Source organism: Nothoprocta perdicaria, unplaced genomic scaffold (assembly GCF_003342845.1).
Source record: "Nothoprocta perdicaria isolate Ctin4 unplaced genomic scaffold, notPer1 scaffold_165, whole genome shotgun sequence".
NCBI classification, from domain to species: domain Eukaryota; kingdom Metazoa; phylum Chordata; class Aves; order Tinamiformes; family Tinamidae; genus Nothoprocta; species Nothoprocta perdicaria.
In genome coordinates, this window is record NW_020454816.1 from 464,071 (window position 1) to 479,336 (window position 15,266).

The following is a 15,266-nucleotide window of genomic DNA, read 5'->3' on the forward strand; positions in this document are numbered from 1 at the left end:
TCCTTCAAAAGCAAGCACATGTTTATTGGCACATAAAATATAGTCTAAATATTAAATACTAACCTTCCTGGACTGTGATTTCTAATGGATTCCTAACAGAAGACTGTAATAGTTTTTGGTAGTTTTGTGCATTTTGATCAAACAACTGTACAAGAAGTGCACAGGTCTTTTCATATTCACACCTGCTAACTGTGCACAGTTGCTCCAGCTGTTGAAAAACTGTTGCTGTATCATCCAGTGGATCTTCCAGGCCATCTCTGGAATAGAGATGAAATAGAGATGATTAAGTGATTTAATCACTACTCTTTGCAAGTTGATCCTTGCTTTCCCCCTCCAAATCCAGGGCTTAGCAACTGGTGTATATGGCAGATAGACATATGTGCTCATTTTATTTACACACATGCCCACATAAAACCACACAAACACAACAACAGAAATTCATGCCTTCTTCTTAACATATAATTTAAAAATGCAAAGAACTCCAAGGCAGAAAGGAGAAGAGACAATATGGGCAGTACAAGAAAGGTAACTTCTGAAGGACTGTGGTTAGTAGTATTTTATTTTCCTTTGAGGTCCTCTGTGTGTTACCTTAGAAGAAGACTATTGAGGAGCACCTTTCTCAAGAGGATGGGGACAAAGAATGGCATGGAATATATAGCAGAAATGGACTTTACACACTCATCAAATTAAGCCCAAGACTGTGAGAGCAAGTCTGACAAGCAAACGTTGCAAAATTCCATGCAGCTGCTTTATAAATCTTTATTACAGGATCTGCTATAAACAAGCTGTGATCCTGCGGGATGCCTATAACAGAGACCATTAACTCCTGCCTTAAAGTATAATCATACTCATTACATAAACCAARGAGGAATCATTTATTCATCAGAAGGTTACTCTTTTATTATATAGGCAACGAACAATCTGTAGAGTCTTCAGACAGGTTCTATTGCGTAGAGAAAACAGCATCTTTTTTTACATGAAGGAATGTAAACATGACTTGGCAGGGTAAAGAYGGGGCTCAAGAAAATAAGAGTAAAGCAGACAGTGAAAATTAGTCAATCTTATCTTTAAACAAGGACAGACTGAAATCTCAATACTTGGGTACTAATCTACAGGTAGAAAGGCCATCAAGTTAGTGAACTCACTGAAACAAGAATACTTGATATAAAACTGGAAATGACTTCTTTCAAAAAAAAAATCTCTTTGATATTATAAGGTTTAAGCACAGGAAGGATGGAAATATTTTTTCCAAGACTTAACAAGCTTGATCATTACTGGTCTAGAATTACTCTCCAACCCTCTTTGGGTAGAGCTGGCTTATTGTGCCCTATTATTACCATCTAGAGTTTGAAAAATAAATCATTTGAGAATCCAGACATCCAAGATGATGGAATCAGATCTGTTCTCAGGTATTCAGAAATATCTGAAATAAAAATGTGTCTTTTAGCTTGCTAAAAAGGCTTCTCTCAAAAGCTCTTCAGTAGAATAATCCTTAGTTCYCCATTCACACTTGCTCAAAAAAGCAAAGAGCCACTCAAATCGCCCCAAAAGAGCAAAATGGATTTTCCTTCCACTGTTATTTCTTTGTCTGAAGGAGTAGCTAGATGTCTGCTGAATGGTGACATTATCCATTACATAGATATATATGYATTTTTTTTCTGCAAAGCTACCAACTAATCTCCTTGTTGCAAACTGAGTAAGTATTGTGAAATCAGCTCACAGATATCCCATGTTTCTCAAGTACGGCCTGCACATTTGATATTAAAGTCTGCCTTTGACGTTGCTGTGTACAGAACAGCCATGACAAAGGATCTTCATCAGGAAAAAGAATATGACAACAGCAGAGACACATACAAATCACTTAAAATAGGCGGTGCCAGATGAGAAGAGCTTGATAATGCTGACAGCATTACCAAGATCACATCTTAAGAAAGATATGGAACTGGTAGAAGAGAAGATGGGTAATTTCCTTGTCTTTTCCCCATAGGCTATTTTCACAGAATAGACTGTTTACTCTTCCACAGAATAAATAACAAGGACATGCAGCAGAACCTCTCATCAGTGTCAACCATAAACAGACTGAGCTTTCCGTGCTGATAGTGACGCTGATGAAGATCACAGGCTATTTTGATACAGCTGGTTGTGTCACATGGTGCCACCCAGAAGCTCAGTCGCACTGAGTCCTCACATCAGGRAGCTGATCTGCAGCGTAACATTCCGAACAGGAGATGCTGAGAAATGAGGTGSATCCTGTAAATCCATTACAGGAAAGCAGGACACAGAAGATAATTGAAAAGACTAAAAGAAGCACAGGCTGGTTCAGAGAAGGCCCAAGAAAACTAAGTGCACCTGTAATCAGCTCTGCGAACAGCTCTATAAACTCTCAATACTGGAAGTTCCCTTCAGGCAACTATTAATTTTTGTTCCAGAGAAAACTACCAGAAAAGCTCTCATTTTGAAACACTAGACAGTGAGGCTTCAACATACTGATGGTGACAACCTATGACAAACAACAGCTACTGCAAATGTAGCTTAACCACTAAGCAGTATGATGACAGGTTACAGAATTTGCAGACACAGGAGATTTTATCTAAGCAGAAACATGGACAACAATGATGAAGTTAGATGTACTCCCTCGCACAAGCAGAACAAGTGGCATCTTCTCARCAAGACCTTCCTTGAAAATTAACTCATCTCAGCATTCTAAGTGTTGGATCTTTTTCTTATGTTGTATTATACTATGGACTTACGGAACATTTTCTTAAAAGTATCAAAAGGGATCTGAGCTAACATGAYCTAAGTCAGACAATTTCCATCTTGCTACTTTAGCTCGTTCCAATCTGTCCCAGCCTCTCTCAGGAGTGGGGCGAGGGTGTGAGAGGAAAAAAACAACCAGAAATTTAATTTCTCTTCAGTAGCTCATTTTTAAACACTTAAAATCATTTTTAAACATTTAAAATCATTTTTAAACACTTAAAATCAATTTTAAACACTTTTAAAAACTTTGTGTAGGACTCAAAAAGCAAGAGGAGTAAAGTGGTATCAACCCGTTAAGATAATCTAATGAAATCGCCACGGTAAGCAAAACCAGCATACCTAGATTTTATGCATGACGTCAATAAATCAGACAATTAAATGTTCTACRTTAGAGCTTTAAAGTTGCAATTAGAAGTTTACCTTATAACCACCGGCACAGACTCCAGTCTAGAAGTAATATAGGCTTTTGTTATCTCAGGTGCATAGGTATCTAGGAGGTGGGGTTCTGCTGTTTTCACAAAGGGTACAGATGCCACCATCCTTTGCCACAGGGTTAACAAATAGTGAACACTATTTGGAGCAAACTCCCAGTGCTACAAGAAAACAAAAGATATTTCTGTTAGAGAATCCCAGTGTGAAATTTTAGCAGTGAAATCTCATGCTTTTATCTTAAGTAGCCTCATTCATTCAGAACAACAACAGAAGGACCCAGTAAAGATTAAGACATACRGTGGAACACACGACCGACTCGATTCACGGTCACTGCAGTACATAATTTTTAGGGACTCCCTCTTCCCCCAAATGGAAATCATGATCTGAAACTCAGAGTTAGGCCTAGACTCCTACACTGTGCAAAAGCAATCTTATAAATCTGCTAGCAACGCAACTCTGTTATAAGCATGGGAACCACTTGTAAATGATATGTCTACAAAATATTTTTATGTAAATGCGAACCTCACCACCTCCTCAAAGATCCCAACATCAAAGGGAAACAACCCCAATCCTCAGGTCACTGCTCTTTCAAGACTTGAAGAATATACAACATGTCTGGATATATTCTTACCTGTAGACTAGTAATAGTAAAATTTGCTATAAGTTGGATAACTTCTGGGTAATCTTTCACCATGACTAGCTCTCCTAGCTGGTAGTTTGTCTTTAGTCGAGCCAGAAAACGACAGAATTCATGGTAATTTCCTGGATCCGATAAACCCTATATTTGAAGGAGCAAGTTTTAAAAGTCAACTGCTTAAAGTAATAGAAATTTTACAAGCACTACTGTTGGTCAGGTGACAATTTTATACGCATGGGTTTTGTTTTGAACAGGAAATCAAAGTGACCAGATGGCTGGCCTAAACTGGTTTTGACAGAGTAAGTAAATGAATGAAGACTGTAATATCAAATAACAAATCCCCAGCTGCTTTAGCATTTGAAAGAAATTTAAAAACAAAAAGATACCTGTGGATTTTCAAGTATTTGTTTCACTCCTTTGATTAGATTACCAAGATATTTGGCACGTTCTGGATTGCTGAATAAAGATCTCCTTGTAGAAGCAAACTGAACTAAACAAGAAAGTGCCTAAAGGATAAAAAGAAAATAAACTGTCAGAATAATCATCTCATCTGCTGGAGGAATCCAGTCCGCTGCAGTCTGCAGGACATTCAGTGGCTCAAGATTACACACCAAATATAAAGGTGGTTCAGCTTTAAAATTCCCTRTTTCGATGGTTTATGACTTTTGACAGAGTCATAACAACAAATTAATTAGATGACTACTAYGCAGCTAAGTGATGCTGAATTTTGGGGAGATTCTGCATGCTTCAGGTTCAGAAATGGAAACTGAGGCTGAAGTTCAAAGAAAAGACATGACTGGCACTGAATCCAGGAATTAATAGTTATGGGGCTCATGATATGCTAATGCACAGAACAAAACAGGGTCTTTTTTGGATAAAGTACAGATGGAAAAAGAAGTATTTTCTGAARTGAAGTGTAAATCACTATGCTTCACTTACTAACTGAGACAGCAATGGTGGAAGCGAATGATACAAATCAAAAAACAGGTCCAAGGTCTCCGGTTCCAGGAAGACTAGGGGAAAAAAATAAGTTTTTAATCATCCCGCAACAGCAACAGTTAAGTATCTTCATGAACAGAACTTTCTTCTTTTTAACAGAAAATTTAAGAATGAGTTTGCTGTAGTTACAACAGGGCACACTGGTAATTCATAATTAAGTACTTCAGAAATTAGGCAATATTTCCAAAGCGGTCCATTTGTAAGCATTATTTTATGTGAAGACTTGTGTCAGGTAGTATGGAGTACATTTCCTTGGGTAGTCTTAGTGTTGAATGAAAAAAAGAAAACGCATACACGAGAATTTAAAGCATCTAAATTTAATTTTGGGGTAAAACTTTTCCTTCCATCTTCCTAGGGTGTCTTAGGAGACTGCTGTCGCTTGGACAAAATCAACATTCTCCTATTTGCCATATATATTATACCTCTTCATCCCTCACACTGTGATTAGAGGCATATATGTCCTGAGAGAGAAGGAAGAGAATTTTGCATGGAGGCTGATGAAAAATAGTAGTCCACAGGCAAGCCCTTCTGTTCCTGGGTATGGAAAACAGTCTAGCTGCTTTAGTTGCAAGCATTAGACCTCTATGCAGATTACTTTGCAGAAAATACACTTCTTTAGAGAGAAAATATGCCTCACATGCGATACTTCAAGGTGCGCATGTCAGCAATGAACATTCACCATATGACTGGAATAATACGAATTACTGTGAATGCCTATATTTATCAATTATATTAATCATTGCTGTCTGTCAGAATAACAGGAAAAGCATGACATAAATAGCCAGAGAAAGTTTTCCAAACCACTCACCAAAAAGCACTATTCCATATAAAAAAAACATTTTATACTGGTAACTAGTGTGACAAAGTAGGTTACACAATCCACTAGGTGTAGGATACCTCAGACTACTAACAGTTATTATCCTTTCTTACTCGATCTCCAGTTTGTTGGAATCTGCACAGTGCATAGATCATCTGCAGATTCATCAGCTGAATTTCCAATGAAATCAAAATTAAGACAGTTGAGTACAAGCTTCAAAAGATGCATTGCTAGAGTTTGCTGCCGTTGGTCCTGAAGGTTTAAAGATTCTGCCAAGAGCTAAGAGGGAAAAAACATTTTAAGTACAGAACATGTTTTACAAACAATTTTGGAAAGGAAAATGTTTGTATATATATTTGTAGAGTTTACAGCAACGCAATACACATTAAACCCTTCAACTATAACAGGCAACGCAATACACATTAAACCCTTCAACTATAACAGGCAAAGTCTCCCTTAAAGGCAAGGCAAAGAAATATATTCTTACTACTTACGAGACATCTTCCACAACAAGCTAAGGCTCCCAATCTCAAAAATAAATTTTAAAAAGGTTGGTGAAATAAGTCTTTTGCATAAAATACAAGTAAAACTGAGCATGTCATTGATACTGCCTGTTAAAATTGTGTTGAAGTTGGAAGAAATGGCAAATATTGAGCTCATATTCTTCTTTCACTTACTCCAGACCAAAGTACATAGTATGAAGAATTAAGAATCATCTCAGCAATGTTTGTCTGTTAATTTGAWACCTAGGTTGTCCAGGCCTGTAAGTGGTATGAGTTCACTTTAGACACACAAAGAATATTCCTTTGGTACCTCTAAAAAAAATGGTGTAAGAAACAATGAAATAAACAGTCTGTAACCTGGGCATGTAAACACAGCTGTTAGTGCCTTACTGCATTATAAGCTCTGTAGAGTCAGAATAAAGAGTTACTTTGTGAGCAAAGCAAACAATTGGGTATTGGAAATCAAGACTCAACATACTATGAGYACGGCCATATAGGGCCCCTTCTGTAATTGAATAACAATTGAAATGATTCATCAGGAAGAAAGCTGTTACCTCAAGTTAAATATCTTCTAAAGATTATACACACACAACATAAATGCACTGAAAGCAAACCTTGATTTCATCAGTCACTGACGCTATTCTTGAACATTAAAAAGAAACTGACATTATTTTGACTAGAAAAAAAATCCTTTTACTAAGGTCAGCTGCYCTTCCTTAGATTCAAAGTCATATCTCAAGTTTATCAACAAGAAGGTTTTTTTAGTTAGTTAAATGGGAATGAAAGTGAATTGTGTGTCACTAGAGGACCCATTAATTTGATGGTTAACTGCTGTACCCCGTTAGGACGGACACTAAATTACAAAYTTGGCTTTGAAACCCACATCTAATTTTTATTTCTTAGATGGATATAGCCTGTTTGCCTACCAATCTTTTGCAAAACTGTTAGACTCTTGAATGTAGTAAACAGCAATTATTTTAGTGATTCAATATTTCTTATGCCAGTGAATGTCTGGTATACTATAGAGGATGATAAATCATAGAACAGCTTTCTATATTCAAGCCTGCATTGTAAAGATGCTTTTTTTTATTTATTTCTGTTCGGAAATGTCACTCAGTCCAATCTATCAATATATGAGGCGCTTCAAAAAAGTCTTCTGAACAGCAGAGCTTGAGCAAAGCCAGAAAATAGTTTCCATGACTGTGGCAGGGCTATAAACAAGTTCTCACAAATACATCCTCTTGTTTTCCTTTGCGGTAGATTTTACTGTATCTAAGAAAATTGCATAATATTTCCCAAAACATCTTTTTTGTTTTTTGAAACAATGTAGAATTTCACCATTTATATGCAACTTGAATAYGGATTTAGAACATCCCATGTAAATCAGCAGAACATTATTTCTTTAGAAGTGAGGACAAAGACACTAATGGCTAAATATAAAGAAATTACTGCATGTCACCTGAGTACTGTGAGCTGACTATTTGTACCCTTTAAACCTATTGCAAATGGCATGTAAAACATGCTAGTTAGTTTACAGAACATACTGATGAAAGACACTTCAGCTAATGCAACTTAACATACTTTGACATCTGTCATATTACCTTAATCATAGCTATATTTTTTTAGCAAAAAATAGTTGTTAGCATTATCCACTGACCCACTGTAAAGCATCTGTGTTAAAATCCAAGTTTCAGCATCTAATTGGTTTGATTGCCAAGGAAAACAAGAATAAACTAGCACTCCCGAAGGACTCAAAGAAGCAAAATCAGTAAACACCGAAAAAAAATCCCCATCAGGCTCAAAATGCCAACAGTCCATTCTTGAAGGAAAGGTAAGAAAGGAGAGGAGGAGGAGACACTAAGGAAAAGATCGAGAATGAGAAGGATGGAGGGAGGAGAATTGAAAATAAAAATTTTTGAACATATTCTGGTTACTTGAGCTTAATCAGGTGTCATGTAATCCACCTAAGAACAGAAGTCACTGACTCTGAAAATACGAGGGATTCAAAACAGAAAAAAACACCCTTTAAAGTTAACAACTTATGTTCAAGAATAAAGCATCTCACCTCTTTTAAAAGGGAGCATGCAAGCACCAKTATGTCCTTTAAGGAAGTGTCACGGAAAGAGGTAGCTATTTTTCGATGTTTTGCTGAAGGTCTTGAGTAATCAACCTAAGAAAAATCAGAGACAAAATAAACAAGGCTCCCTCTTTGCTAATACGAGATGATAGCTCTGATAGGTTCGTTATTAAACACTACAAATGAAAATGACAGTGTAACACTAAATACAAATCTCAACAGCTTCCTGAAGTGCCTCTTTTTTTCCCCATCAATGTTACCTTTCTTTCTGGATAGAAGCGTCTGTAAGATGTTCTCAGGTTAAGACACAAGCAAAAGAAAATCAATAGTGAAAATGCAACTGAAAGAGCTGATGATATGTTTTTCTTTAGCAGTTCCAGCAACTGTGTTGAGAAATACTTGCTGCTTTAGTAGATATGGTGCATATCTGCACAGGTACAGTTCCTGTACCAGGAATTTCTGGTCTCTTCATATCTTAGGTTGGGGACCGATCACCTTTTTATATCCCAGTAATGCATTTTTTGCCATTTTTTTTACGAAAAACAGAAAGGGGCAAAATTCAAATTAAAACAAAAAATTAAATAAAATGCTTACTAGATTCATTTCCTGAGTCAGTTCTGAGAGAATCATTACTCCTATTATATAGTGGTCCACAGTACCCTATAGAAGAAAACAGATATGATTGCTAAAACATCACAGTTTGTATTTAATATTTTCAGTACCTCTAGAATTAAGACGATTTTGGGGGTTGAGATTTAATAAGAACTAATAAGAGCTGTGTTATAACAAAAATGCATCTCAACTCAGATTTAAAAAAAACACAATCTAGACATTTTCCAGTAGGGGCACCCCAAAAAAACAATAGAAAAAAAAATTTCTCACTCTCTTCACAGTAATGTAGACTATGTTGGATTGAATTAAATGACAAGTTTAAGTTTAAAGATGGAATAAGAAGTAAAACAGCAGCAGCGTCAAATATTTGCCGAGTTGTGGTCTGATCCACAGCAGTAAGGTTCTTCAGACTATTTTGAAATTCACATACAAATTACTAGCACTATTAAAAGTAATTCTTTAGGTATTTTTTGTGCCTTTTTTGTTCAAGAAGGAGMGATTATTTGGGATTTTATTAGTAAAATAAGCTCTCCTCACTGAGCTACTACAAAGCATTTATAAAAAAATTAAATGTGCTCTGTTAAAAATAATTAAAATCAACTGCAATTAGGCCTTGCAACCGAGCCAAGAGGAGCAGCTCYGTGCCTGGTTTCATAACCATGCTCYGCAATCTCAGCATCCCTGCTTTCCAAACACAACTCAAATCTCCCCGGAATATTGCCCTTGTCAATAAAAAAAGTGTGATATTTGTCACAAACTCAGTATTTTGGCAACTCTGAGGACGACCCAAAGTTCAGSCAATGAAGCATCTGGCTGTTTTTTCAAGGAGCCTGCCTGTTCACTGTCATCTGTTTTGTACTGTCACCTACACCAAGCGAACAYCTTGAACTGTAAGTTGAGCACTCCAGTTTCTCTTATGTTTCACACTCCTAAAATAGTCTATGATGTTCCTTAAACCCCCTAAAACCYTCTGCAAAGCTGAAAAATGTAACCACCTTCTTTTCACAGACAAGCTGGACAGTGACTTAGAAAGAATTTTGGAACTTGGAAAGAATTACAGTCCTCGCTGCTAATCCCTTTTTCTACACTAAATCACACTTACTTCAAGCTGGATGAAGTTCAGACTGGAATACTAATTTATATATATTTGAAGCCATCATTAGCTAATTATTAACATATATTAGTATTGTTTAGGGATTTTTTCTTTACTTTTTGCATAAAATTTAATTCAGTAGTAGATATATGAGTTAATTTTCTTTTCTACAGGAATTCTTAATTTAACTGAAGAAATCTCTTAAGAAGTTAAATTTTGTATTTAAATCTCTATTTAAATGAACTACACACTGAAGAGTCGCATTGTAATCATTTTAATAATAAATGCAAAATCCAATTACAGTACATTCATAAAAATAACTGCAAAATGGTGGAGTACCATACTTGAGTTTGTTTTTAATAAACACGATATTGCAACCTGTCTTTTATTACATTCCCAGTGTAACTCAGAAAGTACATTAACTTGAACAATGTTAGAAATAAAATCAGACTGAAAAACGAATGAGACAGAAGTGAAACTCAAAAGACAAGAAACCTGGCAAAAACAGTAACATGGTATTTTCTTGCTGAGTTGCCAGGACCACTGACAAACACCACATTATTTTGGAAGTAAATCTCAAATAGCTTAAATAGCCTAAATTTTGGATTATTTCTCAAACTAAGTATTAGAGTTCATGTTCACACAGACACTCAGATTAAGCAGAAGTAATTTACTAATCAGATTTCTAAGGCAACCCTCATAAAACRCTTTAAAAACATTTCTATACAGTGTGTCGTTATTTCAATAAACCTCTAGTAACTTCAGATAATTATCCATGTAATCTAACCTTCTTTTCTGAAATTATCTCACAGAAAGTGCTGGGTATTCTTCTTCTTTATCTACCATGTCTAACAGTACTTACTCTAGATGTGACTTGTAAATTTTCCTTGGTGAAGAGTCCACAGTGAACAACTGCACTCTGATATTGTGAGGAATTTTAATTTGGAGAAAGTTTTGGAGTACTATGTAAGCAAAGATCACGGGCTCACTAATCTGTTAGCTCATCRTTACACCAATAATCAGCACAGCGGGGGAAAAAAATTAGAAAAGCAAATGTAAAACAAGGATACTCCTGCCCYATTCACTTCCTGAAGAGGAAAGATTGCTGATGTTTCACCATGAATTTCCCCATGTCCCTWTCTAGGGTGGAAAATTTCTGTGAAAAGTGTGCACATAATTCCTTCCCGTGTGCACATAATCACACCTGTATGGAGACAGGACATGCATATGCAAATATCTGTACATATGCCAGTCCAGAGTCAGTGGCATCTCCAGGGACTTCTGCTAAAAACAGATGTGCAGTTGCAGTCTGACTGCAGAAAAGCAACAGTACAAAATCATAACAGTAAACAGTTCAAAGAAGAGCTAAAAAGGCATCTTTTTGATCAACCCGCCATGATAAGCTCTTGAAAAAGTAGATGTGAAACTGAATAGTTTAGGACAATTTTAGCAGTCATTATTACCAGAATCATAGACAGGTTAAAGCTTTAAAACATCCGAGAGCCTTACTCCTCAGATGATCCAGTACCAGCGTTTCTACTCATATGATAGGAACTAACACTGTACCAGAAAGTATCTCCACAGTTGAAAAAAAATGAGATATTGAAYAGAATGGCACGATAACAGGTGGTGTTTGGTGTTTCAGAGCCACGCTATGAAAAAAACACTATTTGTGGAAAAAAAAAAAAAACAAGCATCACAAATGACAGCACTGTCAATACTGTGTAATCCCAACACTCACACACTCAAACACGTAACAACGTTCTTCCTATTTTTTCCACTCAAGTATAAAATARCTAAGTTGCAAGACATGCCAATGGTTAAAAATTAAGGGAAGTGAACACACACCCACACAAAAAGACAAAGTGAACAATTACGTCCTACCTGCAAAAACTTTTTCACATCAGCAATAATCTCCCTGAAAATGAGCTGGTCTTTTAGTACTTCAAACCATCCTAATTTTGTAATTTTAGCGATGACTTGAACAAGAGCTTGCATGACAAAGGGAGCCAGTTTGGGTTGAGAAGCTATGTAGTTCAGAATGTAATTCCCTGGAAAAAAAGCATTTTAAATTTAACAACAAAAGTTTTCCACTAAAAAATGTGCTTCAGCAACCCTAATAGAAGCCCAAGGTATGAAATTTTTAAAAGTTTAATTTCTTACATTTAGTACAATAAGAGTAAACTGCATGAAAATACTAAATACATCCAGATTTTTAGTAACATAATACCTATATAATATTCATTCTAGGATACATACAACAGTATTTGGGAACTAGTCCATAGTTACTCCATATCCTCTAACTGTCCCATATACAGGGCACCAATCATTTCACTGTATAACAACAGTTCTCAGAGAGTTTGAGATGCACCAAAGTTTTCTCAGACAAAAGAATCTACTCAGTGTTCTCAGTTTCATCTAGACCACTTCCTACGGCATGCCTGGGCAATACATATTTCACTATGGAAATTCCTTTTCAGCTATCGGGTACTTTTCCTCTTCCAATAGATGCTAAAGTTCGGATACAATTAAAGTTGACTTAACACTGAAATTTATTATCAGAAGTGGATTCGTGGCTCTGCATTTTAGAGTACTATGATTCACAGAAGTAACAGTGCAGACTTTCTGAATATCCAAATCAAATCCTGTATTTCTCATTCAAAGCCTTTCAATATTCAACACTTCATGTAATAAGCTTGTTTACTCTTCTAAGATATGGCACTGACATTAATGTGGGCCCATAAAGAAATTTTGGCAGGATCTTAACCCTCAAGCAAATCTGCCCTGACATGCCCTTTTAAGAGTGGAAAAATATTATTACAGAAATACAAGCCTTCAGCAGGTGCACTAGCAGCAATCTCATTCTGGTATAAATACAGAATCCATCTTGTAAAATAAATATTTTTTAAATATGAAATATGTAATTTTTTCTCTCCTATCCATTTCAAAACATGCAAAAGACTTAACAGCACAGTTTCAGGCAGATTTTTTTTTCAACTATGTAGTTATTCTAATGTGGAAAACATAAAACGTTATTTTGGAGTTAACTGCTGAGAACTGGTGAAGCCTCTCACCATCATCTTATGTTCACTCTTTCACAAGGACTGCCTAATGAATAATAGGTAAATAAGAGGAATGGAACTAGAGAAAAAAAATCACAGACTATCCACTTGACAGTTACTCTGGAAACACACACAAAAATTGAATTTTTAGATCCATCTTATGTAATAAAATTGTAAATATAAACATTACTTACGGATGTCAATCCTTTGTTCGACAGGTAATGGAGATACCCTGCTTATAAGTTTAGAGAGGCAYGTTGCCGCTAGAAGCTGCGCATAGGATGTCTAAAAAAATTACCATAGATATTACTGAACAACAGGCTAATTAAACGCACGGACAATTAAGATAGCTTGGGGGTTATCAAGATACTAGTTACATCTTTTGAATTTCCCCAAAATTTATTTGTAGGAGTATACTATTTGTACAAGTAGCATACATTTTTAGTAGTATCTTATATTAATAAAACAGTAAGAGAGGTGGAGACCTAAAAATTACCCCTTTTGATTGAATCMATTCATCTAAGTCACTCTACTACTCAGTGGAATTTGTTAGGTTTGAAATCTCTGCTTCAAGTCACTTGATAATTCAGAACTATGAGATGATTACCTGGGATCAGCTGCAATTTAAAGACAGTTTTAAGTACCTTTCCCTTTTTCCTTCTCTCTTAAAAATTTTTTTTTAAAAGTGCAACATATTCAGAATTTGAAGTCTTCTAAACCATAGGAGAAAGTCATTTGTTTCACTAAACATCTTGAAGTCACAGATATGGATAATAGTTCAAAATGTCAGACAACACTCTATAAAATGGTAATTGAAGTAATTTTAAATGATACCAACTTTTGCAAAAGCTGTGTAATTTTTTTTTAAACATTCAGAGTCTGCTCAGTAGTGCAAATAAAATTTGTGAAATTTAAAATATTTATTTATGCTGCTTTAAATGTGTTCCATTTACTTTAAWATGGTCACAAGCTCACATCTAATATAAAGTCCTACTTCCTTTTTGGAAAGAAGCATATTACTCAGAACAAAACTTCAATCTTACGTTATTAACAAGCTTCCACAGAAATGGACTTTGCACTCTAATAAACCAACTATTCTGCAAACATTTTGAACTCACTAGCATAGGCAGAGATGTTATATTATTTCAGAACATTTGTTTATTTGTTGAACATCACATAATCGGTCACAACTTGATTTCAAACTTACCAAAGAAAATTTCCTAGATATTTAATTTTTAACTTAAACATAATAATTCAATCCCCATACCACTCCCTAGAGGTAAGTCTGTGCTTATGTTTTCTGTGATGGCAGAGGGTGTTTATTTTACTTGGTGCTGCAGATATGCACAGACACCAGGTAAGAACAGTGGCACGATGTCCCTTCTCACTTGAGTCAATACACCCCAAACTCATCTTTATTCATGACAAAGAAATCCCAGTATTTCCAAAAATAAAAGCCTCATGAGCATCTTTCGTTCTAGGATCTTAAAGAAGAGGTGAACAACACTGTAAGCTCTCATAGTGATAGAGGACAAAAAACTTAAATGATTTTCAATTGCTGACCCAAACTGGATGCCTCAGAAATATATTTTTGCTTGTCTATATGTGAATTACAGTATCAGGCACAATATTCTCCCTAACAACCTCAAATATTTAATTACTTTCCTATAATGGATTTTTTAGAGAAACCAGCTTTTGTAAAGACTGAATTATGCCACAGTGGCACCCGAATGAATTACTTAAGCCTGTACTTGACTAACAGCTTTGCTAGGTTCTTGCAAACAACCACAGTATGTTTAGTRCTTTCTCTGAATGATTTAAAAACACAATAAGGAATACATTGGCCTCAGGTTGGACTATCAAATGAGCATCTACTGCTCTATCTCTTCATCAAGAGCTAACCATAAAACTAACCCCAGAATATAAACTGAATAATTAAGAAGTTACTTTAACAGCCAACAGATAGGCAACTTTAAAGCTTTAATTTACAAGATTTTTTTTACAAAAGAAACTACGCATGAAGAAGGGAAGAGCATTTTGACCTTCTTGCATTGGCATAATAATGGCTCGTGATTGTGCAAGCCTCCCCCTGCGTGACTACATTTACAGCTACCCTCTCTCTCAGACACTTACCGTTCCTTGTTCTAGTAAAAGCTGGCACTGGCTCAGACATTCTGGGCTGTCAATGAGCTCCAGGAGAACCTTCTCGGCCTGTATGCGCTGGGTTAGATCACTGCCTTCATACAGGTGGTTGCAGAGTACCTCCAGTTCTGCCAG

The 15,266-nt window shown here is 35.9% G+C and overlaps 1 protein-coding gene across 1 annotated transcript in view; it reads right to left on the minus strand.

Moving 5' to 3' along the window:
- The window catches only part of RANBP17 (RAN binding protein 17), a 130,805-nt gene extending 115,539 nt beyond the window's left edge, over positions 1–15,266 (minus strand). Inside the window, exons 1-11 of the mRNA XM_026035690.1 lie at positions 15,123–15,266; positions 13,184–13,274; positions 11,812–11,978; positions 8,817–8,882; positions 8,211–8,315; positions 5,756–5,921; positions 4,766–4,839; positions 4,213–4,332; positions 3,821–3,967; positions 3,178–3,350; positions 64–257 (exon numbers count right to left, since the gene is read on the minus strand). Of these exons, the coding sequence (XP_025891475.1) occupies positions 64–257; positions 3,178–3,350; positions 3,821–3,967; positions 4,213–4,332; positions 4,766–4,839; positions 5,756–5,921; positions 8,211–8,315; positions 8,817–8,882; positions 11,812–11,925 (1,159 nt within the window). The 5' untranslated portion in view covers positions 11,926–11,978; positions 13,184–13,274; positions 15,123–15,266. The remainder of the gene's footprint in view (positions 1–63; positions 258–3,177; positions 3,351–3,820; positions 3,968–4,212; positions 4,333–4,765; positions 4,840–5,755; positions 5,922–8,210; positions 8,316–8,816; positions 8,883–11,811; positions 11,979–13,183; positions 13,275–15,122) is intronic.